Raw genomic sequence first — 26,161 nt, forward strand, 5'->3', positions numbered from 1 at the left:
ATTAATAGCTTTATAGCTTTCATATTTCGAATGAGCTCTTCCTTGTGCAATAAATCAATACCTGGCATTACATAATGGCCTGCGGCATCGATCACTCGAATCTCGTCAAATACCTAGTCCATGTATGAAAAGAAATCAGTAGCTGCATGTAATCATGAATGATTCAATTTTTTCTGGTTGAGTGAGATTGCCAAGAACCATCATTCTTTTTTAAAAGTTGGGAGAGCTTTAGTTATGAAAAGTGCATCCAACCATCAGTTTATGATCTGTCTTGGCCATTTATTGTAGTCACTGGTCGACCAGAATTTTTGGTGACGGCTTTCCAGTATTTTTCTTGTAAACTCAAAGCAAAAATTTATGTAATTTTTATGAGCATCTCTCTAATTTTGATTGTGCCCAATTACCAAAAGCTTCTATAACATGAAACACAACGTAGATAAGACACAATAGCTTCTTGAGTTACAAACCTTCATGTTTGGCTCAACTGCCTTGATGATACCATCTTCAATGTAAACATCTGCAATTTCTTGTCTATCAGCATTAACTATAGTACCACCTTTTATGAGAAGCCTTGTTGATGACAGAGAATCACTCGCTGAGCAGCTATTTTTTGTAACCCCACATACCTGCCAAACACCAAGTAATTCACCAAGAATTTTAAGCAGCATACTTTACCGAAGGGAAAACAGATACATTTCTGAACATGAATCAAATAACACAATAAAGAAAATAGATTGCTTCTTGGCACTATTGACATAATGGGATGTAGCACCATAAAGAAAATGATCTTTATTTGCAGTATTACACTGTCAAGTATTGAGCTCTTGACAAGAAAAAACTTTTCTTTCCTCACAATTGCCCTACCTAATTGAGCACTTCCAGGCCCTCAGAAATTTGTGCAGAATGCGCCCCCATTATAGGCATCTTTTATAAATCTTCCTATGGCTGAACCTCTGCTTCATGATCCTACTGTTACTCATTTTACCATACATTAAATACATGAGTGTGACTGCGTATACATGGGCACGATATATGATGAGGTTATGCTTCTTGACCCATCCTCAGCCACATGTCTAAGTTGCACGGGGTCTTTAATGACCCCAAGCGGTGGGATCAACGGAGGGTGTTGAGAGGGGGGCGGGGGGGGGGGGGGGGCGCTCTCGGGGGATGAACGGCAACCAAAAAATCAGCCCCGAACGCACGATATGGGATTTGAACCCAAGCCGCCGTCGTGAGAGGCTCATGCCCTATCCGCACACATGCATGCATTTGGTTATCCAAATCGGGAAAACAAAAACATAAGGCAAACCAAAATGTTGAAAAGTAAACTCGAACACATCTAGCGGCTGAGCAATGTTTCACGTTTCGTGCCTCTCCTCCCGTCGATCCAATCGCCCATGCTTCCTTCAATACCCCATATTACTTAGTCCTGAGGCATCCTCATCTGACACCTATTGATGAATTTACAACATAGCTCACTTACATATTACATGATGTGGCTATATCTAGCTATCGATACTCCTCACAAGAGCAAAAGCCAAATTGGGATTGAAGCCTCAAAATAGTTGGTACAGTGACAAGTGTTGTGAAATTAGAATCCAGCTCAATCGACAAAATCTAACTGGAGAATTCTCCGCCCGTCAAGCACAGAGGCGTATCCGGTTAGTGAATCGGCAAAAGAAACCGTCTTTCGAAATTAAGTGCCACTTCGAAATGTGCCGGCGATTTAGAGATAGACATTCCGCTGAGGCTTGGAAGAATGACCATGAGAAGGCCTCCCCTACTCCTATCACAGACCCTAGTATATGGCATACTTACACCCCCTCTTTATATGACATACCCGATCAGCCCCCTCTTCTTTCACCACCTGAGCCGAGGCCCCTACATTCCGAATTCTTGGCACCATCCATGATAGAACAATCTATATGGAAGCTTAAAAGGGGGAGGGCAGCCAAGCACACCAGTATACAGGGAGAGCATTTCAAACATGCATATCCACAGCTTGCTCCATTCCCAACGGACCTATTCAATAAGGCCTTGGTTGAGGGGTTTCCACCTATTTGGACCATTAACACCATTACCCCTATCCACAAATTGGAAGGGGGTGGAATTGGAAGGGGGTGGGGGTGGGGGGGGGGTTTCAGGGATCCAAGTGACTTTAGTACAATGATAAGTAACTATAGTACAATGATAAGTAACTAAAGTACAATGATGGTTGGCACTTGTTGGCCAAGATTTATGGATTGGTAAGAGGTGCTGTTGAGTTTTGTAGCAGAGACAGCAAGGGTCAGAGCAAGATGACAGGGACGATTTTGGTGACAGTTTTCTTCTATGGATCATATCTTTACCTTGCAAAAATAAAATAGATGCAGGCTCAAGGCCGCCAATTATATTGTTGCTTTGTGGATTTCCGCAAAGCATTTGATATGATTCCATGAGATCGATTGATTCAGAGTTTACCATCCGACATGATATGGGACATCATTGTGTTGTGTGAGACAAGTACGTTGTCCAGGAGGTTGGTCCGCAGAGGTGGATAGCACTACAGGGGTGAAGCAAGGTTGTCCACTCTCTCCCACATGATGAAGTTGATGCTGTATTGTCTTATGGCTGACTACCATGAGTCTATGGCTGCACTTTCCTTCATAGGTGAATTTGGGCTCTTCCTCGATTCATCAAGGTATATGTTTTAGTCGTATTAGCGGACATGTAGATTTCACATCGTGAAGTTTTCATTCGAGTTGCGACCAACCGGTATTGTGGAAATTCTTCCTATTCTTTGTGGTGTGTATGCCCTATCAACTACCGTTTTTGTTGCTTTCTTTCTATCTAAGCTTCTTTCTAGTGCTGGGCTTCATCCCGGCTGAGTTTGCCTTTGATCTCCGGAGTCATGACAGAAAGTCAGTACGCTGAACTGTGTTGATGTATGCTCATATGTGTGTGTGTGTGCCCGCGCGCGCAAGAGAAAAAAGAGACCTGCACGTGAGCCCCTGCAATGTGGCGCGAGCTACCTGACTGCCTACACAGTTGTACACATGTGCGAGCTGCCTGCACGTGGCTGCCCACGAATCTCCTCCTGCACATTTCAGCAGCCCTGTGGTGGGTTTGCCTGAGTTTGCTTACCTGCATGGCAGTGCCTGCACCAACCTATTCCGCCTCGACACATCTTGCTGCAGTAGCTTGTTGGGCAACCCTGCGTGTTTGTGTACCTGAAGGTGTTCAAAGTACAGGGTGTTATACCAAATTGACAAGGATTTTGTGCAGATAGGGAAAGGAGCAGCTTCCGGTACGACAGTTGTGGATAATGTATATGCTTTTGCGGTCTCTGTACAGAGCTACAGTGTTACAGGAATTTGGATTCTGAGTATTCTCGCAGTGCTTGGTTTTTAGGTGTTTGCTCCTTGAGTAAGGTGTTCTTGCTGTATGTTCGACTCCTTGACTGTGTTTAAGCGTCAGAAAGCCATGGGAAGCTTCTCGGAGGCCACATCTGAGATAGATCAAAGCTTGTTTGTATGAGGACTTTGAAGAAGCTCGGACAGCCTGGAATGCTCCACATCTTCTCGATGTTCGTATTCCTGTGCAAGAACTCATGGACCCCGTTGCACAATATGCCATGAATACAATCATTTTGTTTTTCTTGGGGGAAATGCCTACTGCACAGAATGTTGGGCAATAGGTTGATGTTTTGCTCAAACGCCAAGCTATCTGGGGTGTTTACTTTGGTGTTCATGGATTTTACAAAGTCCTTTCGGCAGATGCTGAATCCAGGAACTTGTTGGAAATGTCTCTATTGTTCTTTGGTACGCAGATGACTCGTGTTCTGCCGTGGGCATTGACAAGGACTATCAAAATCGTATTCCCCACGAATGTCCGGTGTGGGTGGAAATAGTGGATTTCCCCCGCACACGGAGACACTTTCTACCTTTGTTGGCTGCACAACTCGAGAAGGTAGTCTGTCCCCCGAAACTGGATGTGAATACCAACAGGTTCTGTATTCTATGAGACACTGACAAACCTACACCAGAAAGGCATCATGGTTGATACGGGGGATCCGTGGGTGGGCAAACGCCCATTTAAACTTAAATGAAGCAAGTTTGCAAATTCATGTTTCCGATGTGGAAAGTTTGGGCATATGCAATCTAAATGACCTGAACCCGTTTTGCAACCACCTCCTTCAGCAGTTCCACCTGCTCCTGTTTCTACACGTAAACCTCTCAATGAGGCTAAGCAAAATGGAAGCTCGGTTGTTAATGTAACTCCCAATGGGGAGAAAGAGAAAGCCAAGCCTTCGCAGTCTACAGTTCCGGGTAATGGCAACGCTGTGAAGGGTAAATATGTGGGGCCTAGAGTTTGGTGCTTGGGTGGTGCCCAAAAAGACGGCGAAGATTCACACTCCTCCCTCTCGTAATTATGTTCCACCTGTAAATGCCAAAAAGAATGTATTGTTCAAGCAACTTCCATGTAATGGCAATCGTACGTTGATTGACGCATGGGAAAAAGTGATGCATTCTTATAAAGATGTACTCATTGGCGAGGCTTCTACCCCACATTTGAATTCCGCAGAAACCTGTTCCGCAATGAATCAACGGATTGGCTCTTGCACAAATGCGGTGGAGAAAGACGTGCACATGGGCACGTCTACATAGTTCCTCCTTTTTTTTGGCCGTTGTACATATGATCTCTCATGCACGATCACATCAGATGCATCTCGTTTAATGTGCGTGGGTTGTGTGACCTTGATGAATGGCGTCTAACCTGGCACTATGTAAATACATGTAGGGCTAATATAGTTGTTTTGCAAGAACATAATCAGCACGAGTTTGTTGGTCAGTGCTCCAATGTTGCCGGTTATTGGATTGTGTATGCTGGTTTGCATGATTACTCCGGATTAATGATATTTGTTCTGCATGAGCTTCAGCCAATTCTCGTGAGGAATGATCCGAGGGGTCGTTGGATGGTTGTGCAATGTTTGTTGAATGGTTGATTTTATGAAATTGGAGGTTTATATGCATATATAGCTTCTGGGAAAAAGGCTGCTCTATGGTGAGATATCTCTTCTTATCCATGGACATTCAATGCACTCCTTTGTGGTGATTTTAATAATACTCCTGACGTGTATGATAGAAACACAGGTAATTCGCATATGTTGCTTGTGGAGAGACAAGCATGGGATCATCAACTTGCTTTTGCACAAATGCTTGATTTATAGCGCTCTCTTCATCCAGATATCCCGGGTTTTACTTTTCAACATACCGCTCATCCCTCATATCGTGCACGTTTGGATAGATGGTATGTTCTCCACAAACAACAGTACGACGACTTTGTGTGCAATATGAAAATGGATTACACTTTGTAGTTGTCGGATCATCACCCTCTACTGTTGAATTTGTACTTTCAGCAATCACTTTTTGATAGACCTCTTTATCGGAAGCGTCTGCTACATATTAATAATGCTTATCTTAATCATGAGGCTTTTCAAGCTATGATTTCCGGACTTGTTCCTCACTTGATTGCTCACATGCATCTTGATCTCGATGTCGCGTGGTTTTGATTCCCGCATCTCCGGATGTAGAGGAAGTCGATTGTTCTCTGTCTGAATCCATAAGTGCCGCGTAAAAAGGATCGGATTTCTCGGTAGAAGAGAAATCGGTCACGCTCTGATACCACTGTAACAGACTTGGACACTCCAAGTCAAGATTCTACCGCGACACGACCAGAATTCACTTCAAAATAGCTCACAGTTCACAATTGATTCGACACGGCCCGGCGGAGTTCCGTGCCTAGAGATATTGGCCCCAAAGACTGGCGCCCCTTTCGGTATTTCTTTTTGTATTAATCTGCAACTCAAAGTACAAGGGAGTAAGAGGCTCTCACTCTCAAACTCTGCGTCCAGATGCTCTGAGAAGTAGGAGGTCTGCCCACTTATTTATTCATTACAAGGGATGCCAAAAGCAGAGCCCCAAAAGCTGTTCCAAAAGCTGCCCATTAAAAGCACGCAACTCCTCTCACTTCCTTGATAGAAAAACAAAGCAAAGCTTTAAAAATAAATTCTCTCTCTCTCTTGCTAATTGCATAGATGAAAAGTTGCCCATGCATCTACTTTTCCGTACGCTGCTGCCAGAGCTTTTGGCGCAGCAAATTGCGGAGGGTCCGTACGGCATGCCACGTCAGCATTTCCTCGCGTTTTTCGGGCTCTACCGCTAGCAAGGGTATGTGTGTGTGCGCGTCTGCTGCCCACTGGCCACTGGCCACGTCACCGGTTTATGACACTCCAAAGCACTTTAGAGTTTAGAAAGCAGTATGAAGCAATCTATAGTACTTTCTGGCACTTTCAAGCACCATGAAGCACTTTGGTGCACTTTGGAAGCGCTTTGAAATACTTTGAAGCACTTTTTTTCGCTTTCAAGCACACTGAGATGCACTTTTTTGACGCTTCAAGCATTTGCAGGCTCTAAGTGATACACTTTGAAGCACTTTGAGACACTTATAAAGCATTTCAAAGCTTTTTCAAGCACCCAAAAATTATCAAGTAAAGCATTGTGACACACTTTGAAGATGTTCTCGATAATATACCTGATATAGATCGAGGAAATGCACCGGATGCACCACATGTGCCCTCTTGCCGATTCTCTTTCGAACGACATCTTTCTTGTTTGGGGAGATGCGGGTTTCCATTGACCAGAATTGAAACATGATTTCTCTAACTTCGATTGTTAAGGTATTGGTCCTGTGTTGTTGACGTGCACACCTGTCTAAGGGAAGTGACCCCTCTTCCATATCAGTTTGCAGCCAGAAACCGGCTCCCGCGACATTTCTTCGATGAAGTCCTAATGCCTTCGCAACGTCATTATTGCTCATTACATTGTCAGCCCCATTGACTCCATTGAGGCATGCCATGACAGTAGCCCATTTCAAAAATAGCTCATTGTTTGAACGAGGAGTCTTCACCTCAGACAATGTATGACAAATGTTAGAGAAAATCAGCCTCCCAACTGTCTCCGATGTGGGTTGCAACACTGAGAACGTTGGATGACTGAGAAGTTGCTGTAGAATGCTCCATTGCAGACCCTCAGAAAGCCCGTTTGTTTGATTACGCCAACACTTAGCAATTGCCCTACAGATTTTCTTTGCCTCCTGCTCATCAATGTCACCATCCTCTCGCGCTCGTGCAATCCTTTTTTGCATGTTTCTTTGTTTCCTCTTCTTTGCAGCCCAGTAGTTTTGTAGACTCGACAGAAGATCCCTTGGGATATGCTGTGTAGCAGATAATGGAGGAAGGTAAAGGGGGTTCCATGTGGAACGTGCGAGGATGCTATTGACACGACAATGAAGACAGTCAAAACAGTGCCATAGTACTCATAAAGAGAGAGAGAGAGAGAGAGAGAGAGAGAGAGAGGTTTAGTTGAAGCTGAATATGGCAGGCAATAAGGAGCTGGTTGATATGGCTTTGTGTTGCGTCCGCAAGCACCTGCAGCCGCTATGGAGGAGAGAGAGAGAGAGAGAGAGAGAGAGAGAGAGAGAGAGAGCACTGAGCCCGCAAGCCTACAGACGCTGCACGTGCCCGACAACACACACACACACACACAGAGAGAGAGAGAGAGAGAGAGAGAGAGAGAGAGAGAGAGAGAGAGAGAGAGAGAGAGAGATGGGCACAAGAGGCGGAGGGACCCATTGAGGCAGCGCTGCAAAGAGCCCAGAGGAGTGGCGAGATGGAATTTAAATACGCAGGCAGTTTGCTACTTTAAGCTTTAGTATTAAAGTGAAATGGAATTTCAAGCCCGCCTAAATTCCAACCTCTCAGCCAAAAAGATTTTATCTTTCCTTTATATGAAATGAAAATGAAAATGAATAACCCACTACCCATTTCATCTCCTCCCAAAGGAATGTCCAAGACACTCCTTTTTGGTACCACCTAAACATGCTTTCAGCCAAAAGCATTTGGGTCCAAAAGCACACGCTGAAAATCAGCCAGCGCAATTTCAAGGAATCCGTGCACCTGCCTCGTCAGCAGTCAGCACACGAATTGTAGAGGTTCGTACAATCTGCCATGTGGTACTATCAGCGCAAAACATGAGCGTCTGTAGAGCTGCCACATCATGGCCCAGAATTTTTTTGGTTATTTGCGGGGAGAATGACGAGGTAGTCGTTGAGTAGCTTCATACCGTATACCATCTCTCTCAGGGGAGTGCTTAGCGGCGCTGTTCTTTGTCTTTTTTTTTTCCGAGAAAAAGATCCTTCTATTAGTTACTGAAAACTGCCCATAGGGCTACATCCACCTCTGCAGGAGAGGGCTACAACAAGCATGATGGGGAGACTCTCCCAATGAAAAAACAGCATATATACAATGAGGCTAAATCAAGAAATGGGAGGAGGGAAGAGCCACACAGGTGGACAGTAGTGCCATCTAAGCACCCCCTGGACTATGGTGTAGAAAGGCCCAGGACGCCAGAGTCGAAGGAAAGCCTCGCGGCGCTCCCGCATGCGGTCGGAGCTGCCCTGTAGTCCCTCAAGCTGTCCTCTCAGAGTATGGATCAGCTCTAGCCAAAAGTCACGAACAGTCTCTGCTGGTGGCACAGGGCGAGCCTCAAAGATGCGGAACAGCGGGCCCGCCAGATGAGCCAGAGAGCTAGGCCACTGATGAGCTCCCAACACTCCTCTCTCTCATTGCACCACTCCTGTGGAGTAAGCTCTGTAGTAGCAGGCTGGAGTGTAGGTCGCCCCCCCTGCATCACTATCATCCTGCTGGTGGAAGATAGCTCAAACTGAAGTGCCGGACCCGTGAGGGTGGACCAAGCCGCTGCCCCCCAAGTGTACTGTCGAGCCGTGGAGAGGGCAGGCATCAGCCGAAAAACTCGTAGCCACACCTGCTGGGCCGAGGGACAGTCCCAAAGACAATGACGCTGACTCTCCACCAACTGGTCACAGGCTGCACATGCGGCCGAGAGACCACTATGCACAAGCCAGCTCCCTACTGCTGTGGCTCTGTGTGCAACCAGCCACTGGAACAAAGTGACGCGCCTCGGCTGTCTGGAGTCCCACAGCCTCTGCCAAAAGGCTGCCAAGAACTCGACTGTGAGGCCCTCCTCCTGCCAATGACGTGCTGCAGCGGGGCGGGCCTCTCTCTGTGCTGCAAGTATATGACGTCCAAGCCGAACAGTGTACTGAAAGAAGGGGACTCCTGGGCGGTCTGCAGTAGAGAAAGGGTCCCTCCATAGCCACTCACCAGGATCCCACTATACTCGTGCCAGTGGACAACACTCCCAAGCCCATAGCCTCCAGTGTCCAGTCTCAAGAGCTGCTGGGTCAGGGTCTATGACGCAAGTTCTCCCACAGATGCCCACAACTCGGATCCTCTGGAAACAACACTCTGCTACCTGCGGGGCCTCTACTGCAACTCGCTGTAATCGTGCCCCACCCTGAAGCTCGAAGAACAGGGCTGGGACAGTCTCTGAGCAGGCCCTGACTGAAATGAGAACCTCCAGTAGTGTGAAGGCTCCCATCCACCGGGGTGCTACTGGCTCGAGAGGCGTGAGCCACTCAGCTAGAACTGACTCTGAGATGTCCTGACACATGCTCTGCACCCCTCTCATGCCCTGTAGCTGGACACCCTGCACCTCCTCAGACAAACCTGTGAACTCAAGCCAGTCACCTAGAGAACGCGCTGGACCTGCTGCCATGGGACCCCAAGAAACATGAGGCCGACTCCCAACCAAGTGGCCTCTCTGAGTGCTAACCATGGGGTTCCAGACGAGGGGCTGCTGTAGGCGCTCCTCCGTGCACGTCGGCTGTCTCTGCTCTAGGCCACGCTGTAAGAGCTCCCAAGATCGAAGCAGACTCACAGCGAATCGGTCCTCCAGTCTCCTGCTCAAACCAACTCGGCACAACTCTGTAAAGATCCATCTGGTCGATGGTTGCCAAGGGCCTCCTGACTGAGGCACCCTGGCACGAAGCCTCTGCAGCAAGAACTCCTTCCAGGGCTCCTCGCCTCGAAGAAGTCCTCTGACGACGAACTTCCCAAGAAGAGCTCTGCTCTGCTGTGCTGGATCAATGATCCCAAGCCCTCACTGAGAACAAGTGTGATGACCGACCAAGCCACCTTGGCTCGGGCAATCTCAGTGTCACGACCTGACCAAAGGAAGTTCCTGATCAGCCTCTCTACCTGGTTGATACAAGAACTCAAGAAGATCCAGCAAGAAGTGATGTACCACATAGTCGCCAACAACACCTGGTTGGCAACTACTACTCTACCAGCCAACGAAAGTCGTGTTGAGCTCCAATGTAACAGCTTTCTCCTGATGGACAGGAGAAGAGGAGCAATCTGTTGGTCGGGGGACAAGTCCAAACCAACCTGACAACCCAAGTACCGAACTACAGTCCCTGGAGGAATCCACCTGAAACCCTCTCCTGACATCCAATCTGGCACAGGAGCACTGCCAACCGAGAAAGCCACTGTCTTTCTCCAGTTGATCAGTGCGCCTGATACACAGCAGAAGGTCTCCAAAGCCTGCTCACATCTATGTAGATTGGCCTCCTGGCCCTCTAAGTACAAGGCTGAGTCGTCGGCAAACTCAGCGTCCAGAAGCTCATCTCCCCGTATAGGGAGTTCTAAGCCCCTCAGACCAACCTGCTGTGACACCAAAAATCTGCTCATCGCCTCCGCATAGAACAAAAAGAGAAAGGGGGCAAGAGGACAACCCTGTCTGACAGATCGTGTGAGCATGAAGCGCTCACCTCTACCTCCTGCCAAAAGCACCTGACTATGAGCCTGTCTGTACAAAGCTGACAACCCTCTGATCCAATCATCTGAGAAACCCATCCTGCGTAGAGTGCCCTCTAGAAAGTCCCAGTCAACTCTGCCGTATGCCTTCTCAAAATCGAGAAGAAGAATCACAAGGTCCTCCCCACGAAGCCGTGCCAGGGCAGAAGCCTCCCAAAAAGTGAAGATGTTGTCAAGGATACCGCGTTCCTTGACAAAACCTTTCTGAGTCCCATGTATAAGGCTCTCCAAAAGTGGCTGAATCCTCAAACTCAGAGCCTTGGCAAGAATTTTGTAGGCTGAGTTGAGGATGGTGATGGGGCGCCACTGTCGAATCTCATCCAAGGAGCCACCCTCCTTTGGAATGAGGTAAATCAAGCCCTCACTTATGCTATCCGGCATCACTCCTGTGTGTAGAATGTACTGAAAGGCACTACAAAGATCTAGGCCAAGCAGGTCCCAGTACTCCAAGAAGAAACTGGGAGTCACCACGAGGTAGGGCCCTAAGAGCCGTGTGCAGCTCCTCAAGCTGAAGAGACATCTCTAGTCTCTGGCGCATCTCCTCAGTCACAAGACAAGGCATCTGTGCCCAAACCTGCTCTCTGCATGCATCCTGCCGCTCTGACTGGGGCTCAGCCGACAGTAACTCACGGTAAAAGTCAGTAGCAACTGCACGCATATCCTCTGGCTCACAAACAACTGACCCATCGGGTCTCCTCAACTGATTGACCTTGGCATGCGAGTGCCAAGGTCCCACTGTCTCAAAAAAAACACCTGTCACTCTGTCACCCACCTGAGTCCACTGAGATGCCAATCGGTGAAAGGCGAACTCATGACGCCTCTCCTCTGTGCAAGCAAGCTCCTGTCGAGCCTACTGTAACTGCTCCTCCAACCATGGACTGTCTGGACGCTGCTCCTGCATCCTCTGTAGTGAAGCAATGCCTCGTCTGGGACGCTGCTGCTCCTCTCTCGCTGCAGCCCGTCGAGCCAGAGACTCCTGGAGAAAAAAGTGGCTAAGCTGAGCTAGGCCTAAGGCCACTCTGTCTGCAGGTAGAGCCTGGCTGTCCATGCCCTCTGTCCAAAGAGCCTCTACCCTCTCTCTGAGTGCTGAGTCCAACAAGACCCGCTCTGGGATGCTTCGGGATGCGAAGCATCGTGCTCCCACTCCTCTGCCTGTCTGCCACTGTGAGGATCACTGGTGCATGGTCCGAGAAGGATGTACCTGCCAGGATGCCCACTGATCCCCCCAAGTCACTGAAGTGGTCACTAGTGTAGAAGCGATCTATCCGCGATAGATTCACTCCACCCACTCTGCGGTCCGACCTAGAGAAGGCAAGACTCTCTGGAGGCCTCACAAAGCCAGAGTGCTGCCATGTATCCGAGACCCTCAAAGTCATACACAACCTCTCCCAAGCTGCTAACTCGACTCCATGCACAGTAGCATGGCTGCCTCCAATCCTGTCAAAAGGGTCCTCCAACATGTTGAAGTCCCCCCCTACACACCAATGGTCAGCCTGTGGCAAAGACTAAACAATCTATGACCAAAACTCTGCACGAGCACTCGCCACATTGGGCGCATAGATGTTCAAGAAGCCCACAAGGCCACCATGAACCTGCATAGTAATCCACTGAGCCCTGCCTGGCACAACAATCCCTCTGCCCACAATGGCCTGCTGCAATGAGTCCGCAATAGTCATACATACCCCACCCTGGATGCCTCCAGGTCCAAAAGCAGCTAACCAAAAGGTATCATATCGTCCACGCAAAATCTGACCACATCGCCGAATGCGGCTCTCAGACAGATGGTGCTCCTGTAGCATAAGGAGATCAATCTCTCCTCCCACAAGGCAACGCTGAAGCTCCTGACGCAATCGGCCCCGCTGTCGCTGAAACTGGGGCCCACCTAGTCCCTGCACGTTCCACGAGATGATCCTCATGGGGAGCGAGAGAGAACATATGCTGCCGCAGCAACAAGACAGGCTATCTTCGAGGCTGGCTTGGATAGAGAGTAATCCGCATCCGAGCGTCCTCTAGATAGGCAAGACTGTAGTGAGTGCCTAGTCCAAGCCCAAGCAGAGCGAGCCGTGCGTAAAGCAACCTCCTCTATCCAGGAGTCCTCATGAATGTATACATAGCAAGGCAAACACTGCGTATCAGCAAAAAAGTACATCACAATGTGCCTACATCCTGCTGAGTCTGGGGGTGTCACCGCAAACTTGGCCAGTGGCCACAACGTCTGCAGTAAATCTGTAACTCCAAGTTCTCCCATGTGGTGAGAGAACTCGAGAACCTGTGTATGCAACCATCCCACCACTGAGTCGAGGGACCACTCTGTCTCGTCCTACCACAGAGGGGGAAGGAGAAACCAACTGCCGAGTCCAAGGCCTCTGTCCCCCTAGCGGCGAGGAACAAAGCATGGACCCTGAAGCAGGCTGCCTCGTGGTCTGCTGCGGAATCGCCGAGAAAGCGAGTGAACCCGTAGTCGAAGAAATCCCAGCGGCGTTGGAGGTCAATGCTCGTCAGACCACGAGGGATAGCTGCAAGGGAAGATGTCTAAATCTGTAGAGGGGGCCGCAAGAAGGGCTGACCCTCTCTCGCTAGGCGACTCATGGCAAAGGCGCTGCCAAGAGATCTCCTAGCCGCCGGCGAGGGACCAGTCTCCTGAGTCGACTGTGGAACTGGAGCAGGAGGGGGGGGGGTAGGAAGCTGGAGGGGGCGGGGGGGAGGAAAAGCGGGGTGGGGCGAAAGAGGAAGAGGGGCGAGGTGGGGAGTGGACGGGAGCAGAGGGCGGGGGGGGGGAATGAGGAGGAGGAGGGGAACTTTGAAGGGGGGGCGGCTGGCGAGGGTGAAGCGGAGGTGGAGGCTGGCGTAGGGGGCTCCTCCTGCTCAAGAGGACCAAAGTGGTTCCCCGTGGGAACCCACTGCTGCTGAGTAGGCACCTGAGTGTCAGGCTGTCGCTGTGGCCCCTGGCGTCGACGGCCACGGGCCTGCTACCACCCCTCCTCCGTTGGAGCCCTAGGCTCGGAGGGTGACTCTGAATCTGTGCGCTGTGCCGTTGGCTGTGGCTGCGGCCCAGCCTTGGCAGGCTGGGGCTGAGGCTGAGGTGCAGGTCGTGGCCTCCTCCGTGGACAGGCCTTCGCTAGGTGGCCCATCTGTCTGCAAATGAAGCACTGATTCGGAAGACCCAAGTACTCCACACTCTGTCTAAACCAACCCCCACTCACCCGAGACAGAAGGATGACCTTCGGGAGCGTGTGGGTATCTCTGACCAAAACTCGAACTGAGGGGATGCCAGCCGCCTTGGCAGCTACTGATGCTGCCGTACGAGGTGTCTCCAGGACAGTCCCAATGGCGGAGCCAATCCTGGAGAGAAGTGGTAGGTACTCCCTCCGTAAACCCGAAAAGCAGACTGAGATGGGAATGTTTGCCTCCTCTACTAGCACATCCGAAGTCGGGTCAAAACCATGTCGTCACTGTTGAAAGTGGGCGCGTGATGCTCGGATGGCTAGTGGACACATAGCTATGACCTTGGAAGCCATCTCGGAGGTCTCGAACTCGATCTGGTAGTACCCCCGTCCGAGAATCTGGACATCCAAGATCTTGCCCACCTCAGTGAGAAGGCGGGCCTAGAGAAGGTCACGCAGCTCTCCTCTGCTGGGTCGGGTGCCGAGAATCTTGCAAATGACCGAGGTCGCCTGCAGACGCTCTACCTCTGCAGCTAGGCTCGCTTGCTTTGTCGGTGAAAGAGCAAGTCGAATGGTGGGCTCAGCGGTGTCGGGCGAGGGGGCTTCGGAGGAGTCCCTCTGGGGTGGAGCATTAGCCTCCATTAGTGTCTGCTGCTCTGAAGGAGAAGGGCGGACGAGAAGGCTAACGCTTGAGAGCTCGGCAAGGAGAAACCAACTGAGAATCCACTGCCAGGCAATTCAAACAAGGCCTTCGGAGGGGGGGGGGGGCATGAGGATAAGGGGCTGGAGCGGCGAGGGCAGCGGGCAGCGAACAAGAGGGGGGGCAACGGGCGGGGCTGCACTCTGGCTGGGCTACGCGCAGGCTGGGTGTAAGCTCAGCAGCGCGTGTGGACAGACATCGCGCAAGCAGGGGGCAGCGCGAGGGCGAGGGCGAGGGAGAAGGGGGGGCTATGGCGCCGGGGAGCAGGAGCAGGCGGGGGGGAGGGGGGTGCACAGGAGCAGCAACGAGCACTTCTGTTCTTTGTCTTATAACATGCATATGTGACGAAACGCTCCCCAGACATCCCATCTGCATCGTTACGAGGTTTTCAAGCATGTGACGAAACGCTCCCCAGACATCCCATCTACGTTGTTCTAAGGTTTAGACAATTCCAAAAAAACATTTCTCACTACTCCTCCTGGAAGTCGATCACCAATCATTGAAACCACACTCAGACAATACAAATCGGCACCAAGACAGGTTTAAAACAGATACCATCCATTTCAAACAGTACTTTCTCAAACGAGTTCAAAAGTATTTAAAACAACCAGATAATTCATTCAAGTTTTTGTTCGGACAACCGAACTTTTAGGACGACTCCCTTGTCCTTCTGCATCAGTGTAATGATACCGTTCCGAATCTGGAGAGTCACGTCATTCTTGTCATGCCAAGGCATGCCCAAGAAAACGTTGCAATTGCCCAACTTCATAATGTGGAAATCTGCTTTTCCATGATAGCCTTTGGAAGAGCACCAATGAGCGATAATAGTTTCTGAGTTTGCCCCGGAGCTAGCTAATCTTTAAAGGCCCTTAGCCTCTCAAAAGCAGTTACATGAAAAGCTAAAACTCCCAAAAGCATCTAGGTCCAAAAGCACACGCTGAAAATCAGCCAATGAAATTTCATGGAACATGTCAGCAGTCAGCAACACGAATTGCGAAGGTCCATACAGGTCTACCACGTGGCACTGTCAACGCAAAACGCGGGTGTCCGTATAACTGCCACGTCATCAAGTATTACGCAAGTCTTTGTGTGTGTGGGTCTTCAAGTTAGCTGGGGGTTAGGATTTTAATCCTAACCCATCTTTTAAAATTGGGTCACTCAGCCAAACTCCATTAAGTTGGTGGAACTTCTTCTGCTACTTCTTCTCTTGGGGTTTAGGCCCCTCAACCAGGATCTGCAAATCACCTCAAGTCTTCAGTGGCTTGACACCGTAGCAACTTGTGACACATTCACCATCAATCACCTCTACTGCATATTACAGACATGCCTTTCTATCTTCGGTTACATGTCAATCTCAAACCAAGCAAAAAAAGATCATGTGGTTCATTAGGTTCTTTTCTTGAGTGGTGATACCGAAACAATGCCAAAGAGTTCTAATACCAATGTTAGGTGCAAGGAAAGTGTTGATAATGATAGTTCAGGATGAGTGTTGAGTACGCATACAAGGTTCCTTTTACTTAATAAGAGATGCAAGAATAGAGAGAGAGAGAGAGAGAGAGAGAGAGAAGAAGAAGAAGAAGAAGAAGAGAGTTTTAACGTCGTAGGAAACTATCCCAAGAGACCTTAAAGATCTAGCCGACGAGGAGAGAGAGAGAGAGAGAGAGAGAGAGAGAGAGAGAGAGAGAGAGAGAGAGAGAGAGAGAGAGAGAGAGAGAGAGAGAAGAAGAAGAAGAAGAAGGAGAAGAGAGTTTTAACGTCGTAGGAAACTATCCCAAGAGACCTTAAAGATCTAGCCGACGAGGAGAGTTGAACTCAAGACATGTTATTCAAGAGGGAAATGGCATAACCAATCTACCACACTTGGGTGATAGAAAGGTTATACCATTGCAAGAATAGAGAGAGAGAGAGAGAGAGAGAGAGAGAGAGAGAGCTATGCGTGAAGGTTCTCAGAGAGAGAGAAAGAAAGAAAGAAAGAAAGATTTTTAACGTCTATGTCAAGCCGAAATCGGCCTATGAGACAAATCAAATGTACATGGTGTGTATGTCATCCGTCTATCGGAAAGACAAATGAAACAAAACTGATACAAAACTGAACTGAATGTAGGTAGTGGAGTATCTGAGGAGGGATGGAGCTCTATCTCTAGGGGGTATATGCATGTCTATATGCTCAAGGTAGTACAATCATGAGAATGCATCAAGCTATCTAGCTCCATCCTGTACTAATGGGGGGATGTAAGATGTGGTACATGGGCGGGTCTGGTGCCAAGGCTACCAGGATGAAAGCTGTCGGGTCGGCCCTCATCTGAGCCACTCGCTCCTCAGTGGCACAGCGCTCCCGGGCTCGGATCTCCTCGATCTGTCGGTGGTGGGAGCTCGCGCCCCTGTAGCCTGTGACTCGTGGTCGTCGTCTAGCTCAGCTCACCTCCGCCTGTGGGAGTGTCACTCCCCTCTGAGTGTCTGGTGAGGGAGGGGCGGCAATCCTCTGAAAGAAGTCTGTGAGCTGCGACTGTCTCCCCTCTGTCTGTGTAGCTGTGTGTGGCTGTAGTAGTGTGTCCCGATGGCTCTGTATCTCTAGTAAGAAACGTCCGAGCTGTCTCTGATCTCGAGAGTCCATGATCTCTCGGAGAGTGGGTTGTCCTCTGAATAAGGCCTCATACCTGCCTCTGATCTCAGTGTATGCTCTGCATCTACATACAAAGTGCTCCTCACTCTCCACCTCCTCTGTGCAGGCTCTGCAGACTCGCTCCTCCCTGGGAACACCAGTATGTCTCCCGATCTCAATCTCTAACCTGTGTGAAGCCACTCTCAGCTGACCAATCGCCACCCGTGAGCTATGTGGCATATATGTGTCCATGTAGCGTGGTCTCTGTATGAACCCCCCAGACAATATGGTGAGAAACTGGTCTCTGTAATCTGACATCCTCGTCCCCAAGCCAGGTGACTCCCAGACTCTCCTAGTGTATAGCTGCCACAGATCCTGTCTCAATACCAAGTTCCTCTCACTGCGGGAGAGGTGAACATATGGTGAGTGGGGGTCGTACTGGAATGGTGGTAGGCTCTCCATGTCAAGACCGTGTCCCTCAAACCATGCTCTGACCTGTGAGTACCATGCTCTCTCATGCCCACTCTCTGATAGCTGTATAGCTGCCTCAAATGCTCTACGAGTAAGTCTGTTAGGAGGTAGCTCTCTCATCCTCTGGATGAAGCAGACTGTCTGGAATAGTGCCTCTACAACCATAGGTGGTGTGGCGAGCTCGGCTCTAATAATGTCATGTGGCACTGTCTTCTTGCTGCGGAGCAAGCGTGAGATCATACATACCTGTGGCCTCTCAAGCTGCGTCCACTGGTCAACTGTCAATCCTGGTGCCCATACTGCCGCCGAGTACATCAAGGCCGGGGTGACTAAGGTGTCGAAAAGCCACCCATTCGTGCGGGGCTCCTGAAAGTGTGCCTGGTGGCATCTCCGCTCTAGCATGGTCAGAGCTGCATATCCTCGGGTGAGCCTATCAGCAGCAGCCTGCCTCATAGTGAAGGGTCCTGGTAGGCTGGTGAATGTGATGCCAAACCCCCCTCCAAGGGCTACCCACTCTATTGCTAGAGTGGTATTTGCTTTAGATTGCACAAATGCTAATACAATGGATCTAGATGCTGAGATGCTGATGGGATCGTGCATTGGAATGCTTCGTGCTGACCATACAAAAGAAGCTAAAGGTTGAAGTCTGAAAACTCAAAAAAACTCACTCAGATTTGCAACCTCTGACTTTATCTACCGATGTGGGATTGAGGGTGATGAGAATGGGCTGAATACTGAAAATGCTAGTGAGGCTGATATATGAGGGTTAGAAATTGCTGTCGCTGATCTTCCTTCCAAACACGTTAAGCTGGTCTGCTGATATGCAAGCGCTAGAGAAGGGAAAACGGAAGATGCTCGTGCAATCAGAGGGTATGCAACTAACTAAAGTGCGTGGATATATATGTCTTGCAAACATGCTCACAAAGGTTGCAAGTAGGAGTTACAGCTTGTCTACATGCATGTAGGTGTAGATGTGCACGTGACATGTCTCGATAGGTCGGTGACTAGGAAGGCCTTCCTAGAGGTTGCTGCTACATGAGAGGGAAGAGGAAACTGGCAAACAACAACGGTTGTGGTGCCATTGCAACAGGGCAAGGCTATGGCAGCAATTCCAGAGCGCGCTCAGCAACAAAAATTCCATATGTCAAAGATGCAAACCTGCTAGCCGAAACCCTAAACCAGGGTTGGGCTAAGCAAGTAGAGCAGGTACGGCGCAAGCTCTAGCACGCGGGCTGAATGACTTTAGGCATGGCCAAGCGGAGCAGACAAGGCTGCTAGCGGTGCAATGGGCTCACGGCACTGGTGCATCCATTGCAATAGAGGAGGGATGGGCACCAACGACAAGGGCGAAAACGTAAAGGAGGGCGGAAATCAGCTCGTAGAGATGTCAAAGGTCTCTCTCTCTCTCTCTCTCTCTCTCTCTCTCTCTCTCTCTCTCTCTCTCTCTCTCTCTCTCTCTCTCTCTCTCTAACTTTCTGGTCTCATAGGTCACTTTGGCCTTTTGAAGACGTTAATATAACATTTCATTTCTCTCTCTCTCTCTCTCTCTCTCTCTCTCTCTCTCTCTCTCTCTCTCTCTCTCTCTCTCTCTCTCTCTCTCTCTCTCTCTCTCTCTCTCTCTCTCTCTCTCTAGAGTCCTCCAGACAATTAGCTCTTAATGGTGTCACGTGACACATCCCAACCCTATGTGTCCGTGGACAAGCTACACCACAGCAGGGTTCAGTCAGTCCAGTCAGTTTAGATTAGCAGTGATCTGGCACTTTTGTGAGTCTATTCGTAGACCGTGCATGCCCAGTCACTTAGCATAGATGCATATCCTCCGGTTGCACACAGCCTGATCATCGGAATTCCCATCAGAATCCATTAGCATCGGTTAGGGGAATTTTCCAGTGCATTTAGCCTATTTTCCTATTTTTGGTTATTTTCACTTATTATTTTTAAGTGACTTTCCAACAAAAGTAGGTAGGGCAATTTTGCTAAGTTAATATATAAGCAAACCCAAGTTAGCACTTTCTGGCAGAAGAGGCAGCAGGAGCTTCCCGCTCAACAGGCAACTTCTCAGCAGAACCCCCCCCCCGCAGTAGACCCTCGCCATCCCCATCCCTCCCTTGGCGTTTTCCCCACAGCATTCAGCCTCGCCGTCGATTGGCCTTGCCTAGCGACTTCCCACAGGCCATTCAGCCCAGCGTTTTTCATTTCCAAGACACCCCACTTTCAGCCAGCGTTTTTGATGCAAAAACGGCAGCAACACCTCAGCCTTTCTCAGCGATTTCAGCCCCAACACTAACGCTAAGAGAGCTGCAGTTTCAGCAGTGACAAAACGTAGGTTTTCAGCAGTTAGCAAAGTAGCAGATTCCCCCCATTTAGTTGCAGAAGTACCCCCAAGTTTAGCCCAAGAAAACGCAGCCAAAACAATCATTTTCAGCCACCGAAACAATCCCCGAATTCAGTGATTAGAAGCCTACAGATTTCAGCCATCAAGTCGTCGTCATCATCACCGTCGTCGTCATCGGCATAGTCCAAGTTGCATCAGTCCATTGCATTCGCATTGTATACTTTTGTGCAATCAAGTAGATCACTCTCGCCGACGAGGGTGGGGCCTTCGGAGGAGGGTTTTACAACCTCTTGGTGTCGTATCTCTTCTCCCTCCTCCTCTCAGTCTCATTCACTTGCACGCACAATCCATTCACTTTGTTCGTGATCATAACACTCTCCATAAGACGGAAAGCTCTCTCTTTCCCTAAGAACTAAAAGGAACCTTGAGCAATAAAGATCACTAATGTTGAGAAAATACAACATTCATTCCGCTGCACCTTACATTGGTATCAGAGCTTTGGAAGTGTTCTGCATTACTCAAGGAAAGAACCACAAGATTTTTTTTGCTTGTTGCAATCGCACAAACCCAAGTTTACTTGGGCGTGGCGATTCCTAATCGTGTTTTATTGAAGAGTGACAGGAATCCCAAGAAAGAAGGGCTTGTCCAGCCTCCCCTTGTGTCTCTTTTCACTCATCGAGAGCGGACCGTGCACTTAGCGGCCGGCCAATCGACGTGAGGTGGGAAAAAGCAACCTTGGTGTGAGTGCAAGGCCGCCAAGGGGTGCGCCCGCAGAAAAGGGTAGAACTCGGGTGAAGAGAAGATCCTTCTCCAACGCGATTTGCAAGCGAAAGAACCCCTCAAGAACCCAAGAACCAAGACCCTCAAGAACCCAAGTTCCTCGCGAACTTAAGAACCCAAGACCCCCACGAACCCACAAGAACCCATGAATTCAGAATGACCATCACTCGAAGCGGAATGGATACTTCGCTTGGAGGTGATGAGCATGAGAGAGGCGAAGAAGAATTTTCCCCACCAGGAGGTTTTTCCGACCCTTCCCCATCTACGACAAAGATTGCACTAACTCCTATGGAGGAGTTAAAGCAGATGTTTAAGGAAAGAATGGCAGAAATGAAACGCAGACACGTAGAAGAAAAAGCAGAAAGAGAAGCCCAAAGAAAGGCAAGCCAAGAACGGCGCGACCGACACATGCAAGAGTTCTTGCGACTCTTGTATCCCGTGCCGACACAAATACAAGAGATTCAGGAGAAGGAGACTCTCTCAGTCTCTTCTTCTCCACAGCATGACACACAGGATTTGCATGATTCTGTGAAGCATGATGATGATTTGATTGACAATGACTTGCATGATGATTTGAAGCACAATGATAAGCAAGATGATTTGGATGCCAATGATTTGCATAATGATTTGGATGACAATCACAAGCATGATGATTTGCATGATCAAGATGTGATTTCTCACAAGCATGATGAATTGCATGAAGATGATGTGATTGTTCACAAGGATGATGTGTTAGTGGATGCTTTTCCTAGCGAAGCTAACCTCGTTGTAGATTTGATCAATCACCAAGAATCGATCTTGGCTTTCGAGTCGAGGTCCACAGATCCCGCACAAGACGATTCGATAGATCCCGAAGAAGCGATCTTGGCTCTCGAGCCTTGGTCCAAAGAACCCTCACAAGAAGTATTATGTGTTCACATGATTGATACGCACGCTTTGTTCGAGTGTTTCATTCGTGACGGTTTCCTGTATTTTAGTCAGCATCGTTATGTGATCCCTTTTTCTAGGCATGACATACTGTATGTTGAGCACGTTTCTCTCATGGATGAGCACGAATGTATGCAGATTGTTCATGAAAAGCTGAAAAGTTTGTATGTAAGGAAGTCGCATTTCATGTCTCTTCCTTGGCATGACACAGGTTTTGAAAGATCACATGATAGTATGAGCACCAAGCATCGGCATTTCCATTGTGATTTTCCACAGTTGATTGATTTCGATCAAACAGAAAAGATTCGACCTCATTGTTTGCATGTGTTTGATGAACGGGTTGTCACTCCGTCTCTATGTTCATCTACATTGCATACACAGTCTTTAGAGAAGACAATATTTTTTTCCTTCACTTTACATGGAATGGGTATGTTCATGGTTTTATGTTGGAGATGAATTCAGGAATTTTCAGCCATGGAGATTCTTGAAGACGAAGGAAGGGGGACTCTACACGAAGTTGAAGCAAGAAAGGAGATTCAAAAAACTTTGTGTCGCTTTCGGCGCGGCCCAAAGAAGCAAGCATTGCAGACCTTTATGAAGTTCAAGTACCACACAACCCACACATCAGAGTGGACCGGCGAAGAGCCCCTTCCAGGATTCCAGATGCTGTTGGCGATCTCCCCCGACGCCATACAGTTCGGTACCAGTACCCCTCTTTGAAAAGGAGGGGATGTCACGTGACACATCCCAACCCTATGTGTCCGTGGACAAGCTACACCACAGCAGGGTTCAGTCAGTCCAGTCAGTTTAGATTAGCAGTGATCTGGCACTTTTGTGAGTCTATTCGTAGACCGTGCATGCCCAGTCACTTAGCATAGATGCATATCCTCCGGTTGTACACAGCATGATCATCGGAATTCCCATCAGAATCCATTAGCATCAGTTAGGGAAATTTTCCAGTGCATTTAGCCTATTTTCCTATTTTTGGTTATTTTCGCTTATTATTTTTAAGTGACTTTCCAACAAAAGTAGGTAGGGCAATTTTGCTAAGTTAATATATAAACAAAACCAAGTTAGCACTTTCTGGCAGAAGAGGCAGCAGGAGCTTCCCGCTCAACAGGCAACTTCTCAGCAAACTCCCCCCCCCCCCGCAGTAGACCCTCGCCATCCCCATCCCTCCCTTGGCGTTTTCCCCATAGCATTCAGCCTCGCCGTCAATTGGCCTTGCCTAGCGACTTCCCACAGGCCATTCAGCCCAGCGTTTTTCATTTCCAAGATACCCCACTTTAAGCCAGCGTTTTTGATGCAAAAACGGCAACAACACCGCAGCCTTTCTCAGCGATTTCAGCCCCAACACTAACGCTAAGAGAGCTGCAGTTTCAGCAGTGACAAAACGCAGGTTTTCAGTAGTTAGCAAAGTAGCAGATTCCCCCCATTCAGTTGCAGAAGTACCCCCAAGTTTAGCCCAAGAAAGCGCAGCCAAAACAGTCATTTTCAGCCACCGAAACAGTCCCCGAATTCAGCGATTAGAAGCCTACAGATTTCAGCCATCAAGTCGTCGTCATCATCACCGTCGTCGTCATCAGCATAGTCCAAGTTGCATCAGTCCATTGCATTCGCATTGTACACTTTTGTGCAATCAAGTAGACCACTCTCGCCGACGAGAGTGGGGCCTTCGGAGGAGGGTTTTACAACCTCTCGGTGTCGTATCTCTTCTCCCTCCTTCTCTCAGTCTCATTCACTTGCACGCACAATCCATTCACTTTGTTCGTAATCAGAGCACTGTCCATAAGACGGAAAGCTCTCTCTTTCCCTAAGAACTAAAAGGAACCTTGAGCAATAAAGATCACTAATCTTGAGAAAATACAACATTCATTCCGCTGCACCTTACAAATGGGGATACATCATGCTGGTATGCACAGATGGCATCATGGTTTCAGACACATGGTTTCACCATGGACAAGTTGCCTCCTTTTCAATACTCTCTACAGGAACCCTTGAGGTGACAGGTCTCTGACACGGATAGAGATTAATAGACTTATTCGTCAGGATCTGATCCAGCTAGACGAGGAGGACATGGATAGAGCCGTTACAGGAGTTGGGCACAAAGATGGCTTTCTATAGAGAGCATCTTCTCCACCTCACGGGGGATGGGTTTGTGATTCGACGTAGCTATATGGACACGCATCTTTCTCATGGTTTGCATTGTGCCATTGGCCAGATACGCATGTCCTCACATCAGCTCAAGATTGAGACGGGCAGATTCAGAGGGACACCAGCAAATAGCAGGATATGCCGCTTATGCCATCTAGAGCCAGAGACAGAAGTACATTACATATGTCATTGCACACTATACTATGAGATACGAGGCCGTTTTCATTGTCTATTCAAAGAAGGTTTTGGGCCCCTATCTAGGGTCATGAGTTATAAGGATCAAAGATGTCTTGGGCTATATCTACTTGAGTTACACAGGCATAGAGAAACTTTACTGAGGAGAGCTGAATAGAGACAACCCCAGAGACAGATCACAGATTTCTTTACACTAGATATTGTACACCTAGAAGAACAGACAGAGGTGCAGCCAACAGTGGAGAGGTCTACCCGCACTACTGGCATTCTCATAGACTGAGCATTGGAGCTAGGGAGATCTAGACGACCCCGATGGAGAAGAGGAGCTACACAGTTTCGAAGGAGGCTACAGCAAAGGATTCGAGCCATACTCTTTCGTTGTCCAGAGTGCAGATGAAGATGAATCTCTATGAAGATGGACCTCTACTCCCTCCCATATTGTCTTCACATTGTACTGCTTAGTTTAGGATCCCGCAGTATTTATATTTTGTTATCCTAGTTTAATTTATTTTGTTAATCTGACTTTGTATCAGATACACCGCATTGTAACTTTCTGATCGCATAGGTCACTTTGGCCTTTTGAAGACGTCAATATAACATTTCATCTCTCTCTCTCTCTCTCTCTCTCTCTCTCTCTCTCTCTCTCTCTCTCTCTCTCTCTCTCTCTCTCTCTCTCTCTCTCTCTCTCTCTCTCTCTCTCTCTCTCTCTCTCTCTCTCTCTCTCTCTCTCTCTCTCTCATTGATATTGTGGTGGCTTCGGCTATGCTTTATGGGGTCCAGATTTGGGGACCATATGTGGATCAGGATAATTGGAAGTCAATGGAGAGACCTTTGGTATCTATGATTTCCTGAATGATTAGAGCCAAGGCCTCCGTACCACACGCGATTACTCGAGCGGAACTAGCTGCCCCTTCGATAGAAATTGAAGCTTTTACCAGATCAGTGTCCTTTATACATGGTTTGTGAGATAAGAATAATTGCCGATATACTAGATTGGCCCTCGAATCCTCTCGACAATTAGCAATGAAAGGAGATACATCATGCTGGTATGCGCAACTGTCCTCGTGGTTTCAAAGACACGGGTTCAGTATGGAAAGATTACCCCCCTTCCAATACTCTCTTGAGGTTCCATCACTGGCAATCACACGAACGGAGATTAATAAAATCATCTGCCAGGATCTTATACAGTTGGACACTAAGAGGACATGGGTAGACCCTACAAAGGAATTGGGCACGAAGATGGCCGACTACAAAGAAAACTTCCTACAGCTATCTGAAGATGGTTTTGTGATTCTCCCGAGCTACATGGATACCCACCTGTCTCATGGTTTGAGATGTGCTATTGGTCAGATTCGTACATCCTCACACTAGCTGAAAATTGAATTTGGCAAATTTAGGGGAATCCCACCTGAGAGCAAAATTTGCGAGTTATGCAGAATGGAGCCGGAGACAGAATTACACTACATATGCCATTGCACCGTATATTATGAGATACGTGGGCGTTTCCATTGCCTATTTAAAGAAGGCTTTGGACCTCTAGATAGAGTCATGCAATACCAGGATCAAAGATGCTTAGGCCTGTACCTACTGGAACTACATCGGCACAGGGATAATCTAATGAGAAGACAAGGAGCACTACAGCCTCAGAGCCAGATCACAGATTTCTTCGGATCGAGAGAAGCAGGAATGGAAGGAGAAGCAAGAGGCCAGCAGCGAGCACAAAGGAGTACCCACATTCATACCAAAGGCACCCTCATTGACAGGGCGATTGAGCTTAGGAAATCGAGACGACCACGACCGAGATGCAGAAGCACACTTCACCGGAGGAGACTACAACAAAGGATTAGAAGCATTCTAGCCAGACACCCAAAATGCTCCTAAGAAGTTTATCTAATACTTTGTATTTAGTTTTTCGCATTTATTTTCACACTTTTCACACTTAGTACTTTAGTACTAAGATACCCAGACATTGTAACAGATTCACCGCTTTTGTATCAGTTTGGTCTCATAGGTCACTCTGGCCTTTTAAAGACGTTAATATAACATTTCATTTCAT

General features: G+C 48.4%; 1 protein-coding gene across 1 annotated transcript in view; it reads right to left on the reverse strand.

The window, feature by feature from the left end:
- The window catches only part of PYD2 (pyrimidine 2), a 102,540-nt gene that overhangs the window by 74,540 nt on the left and 1,839 nt on the right, over nt 1-26,161 (reverse strand). The window contains exons 2-3 of the mRNA XM_086519513.1: nt 468-626; nt 62-113 (exon numbers count right to left, since the gene is read on the reverse strand). Coding sequence (XP_086375639.1) covers nt 62-113; nt 468-626 — 211 coding nt within the window. The remainder of the gene's footprint in view (nt 1-61; nt 114-467; nt 627-26,161) is intronic.

The sequence above is a fragment of the Adiantum capillus-veneris genome, chromosome 9 (genome assembly GCF_014529385.1).
Source record: "Adiantum capillus-veneris isolate H3 chromosome 9, ASM1452938v2, whole genome shotgun sequence".
Lineage (NCBI taxonomy): Eukaryota > Viridiplantae > Streptophyta > Polypodiopsida > Polypodiales > Pteridaceae > Adiantum > Adiantum capillus-veneris.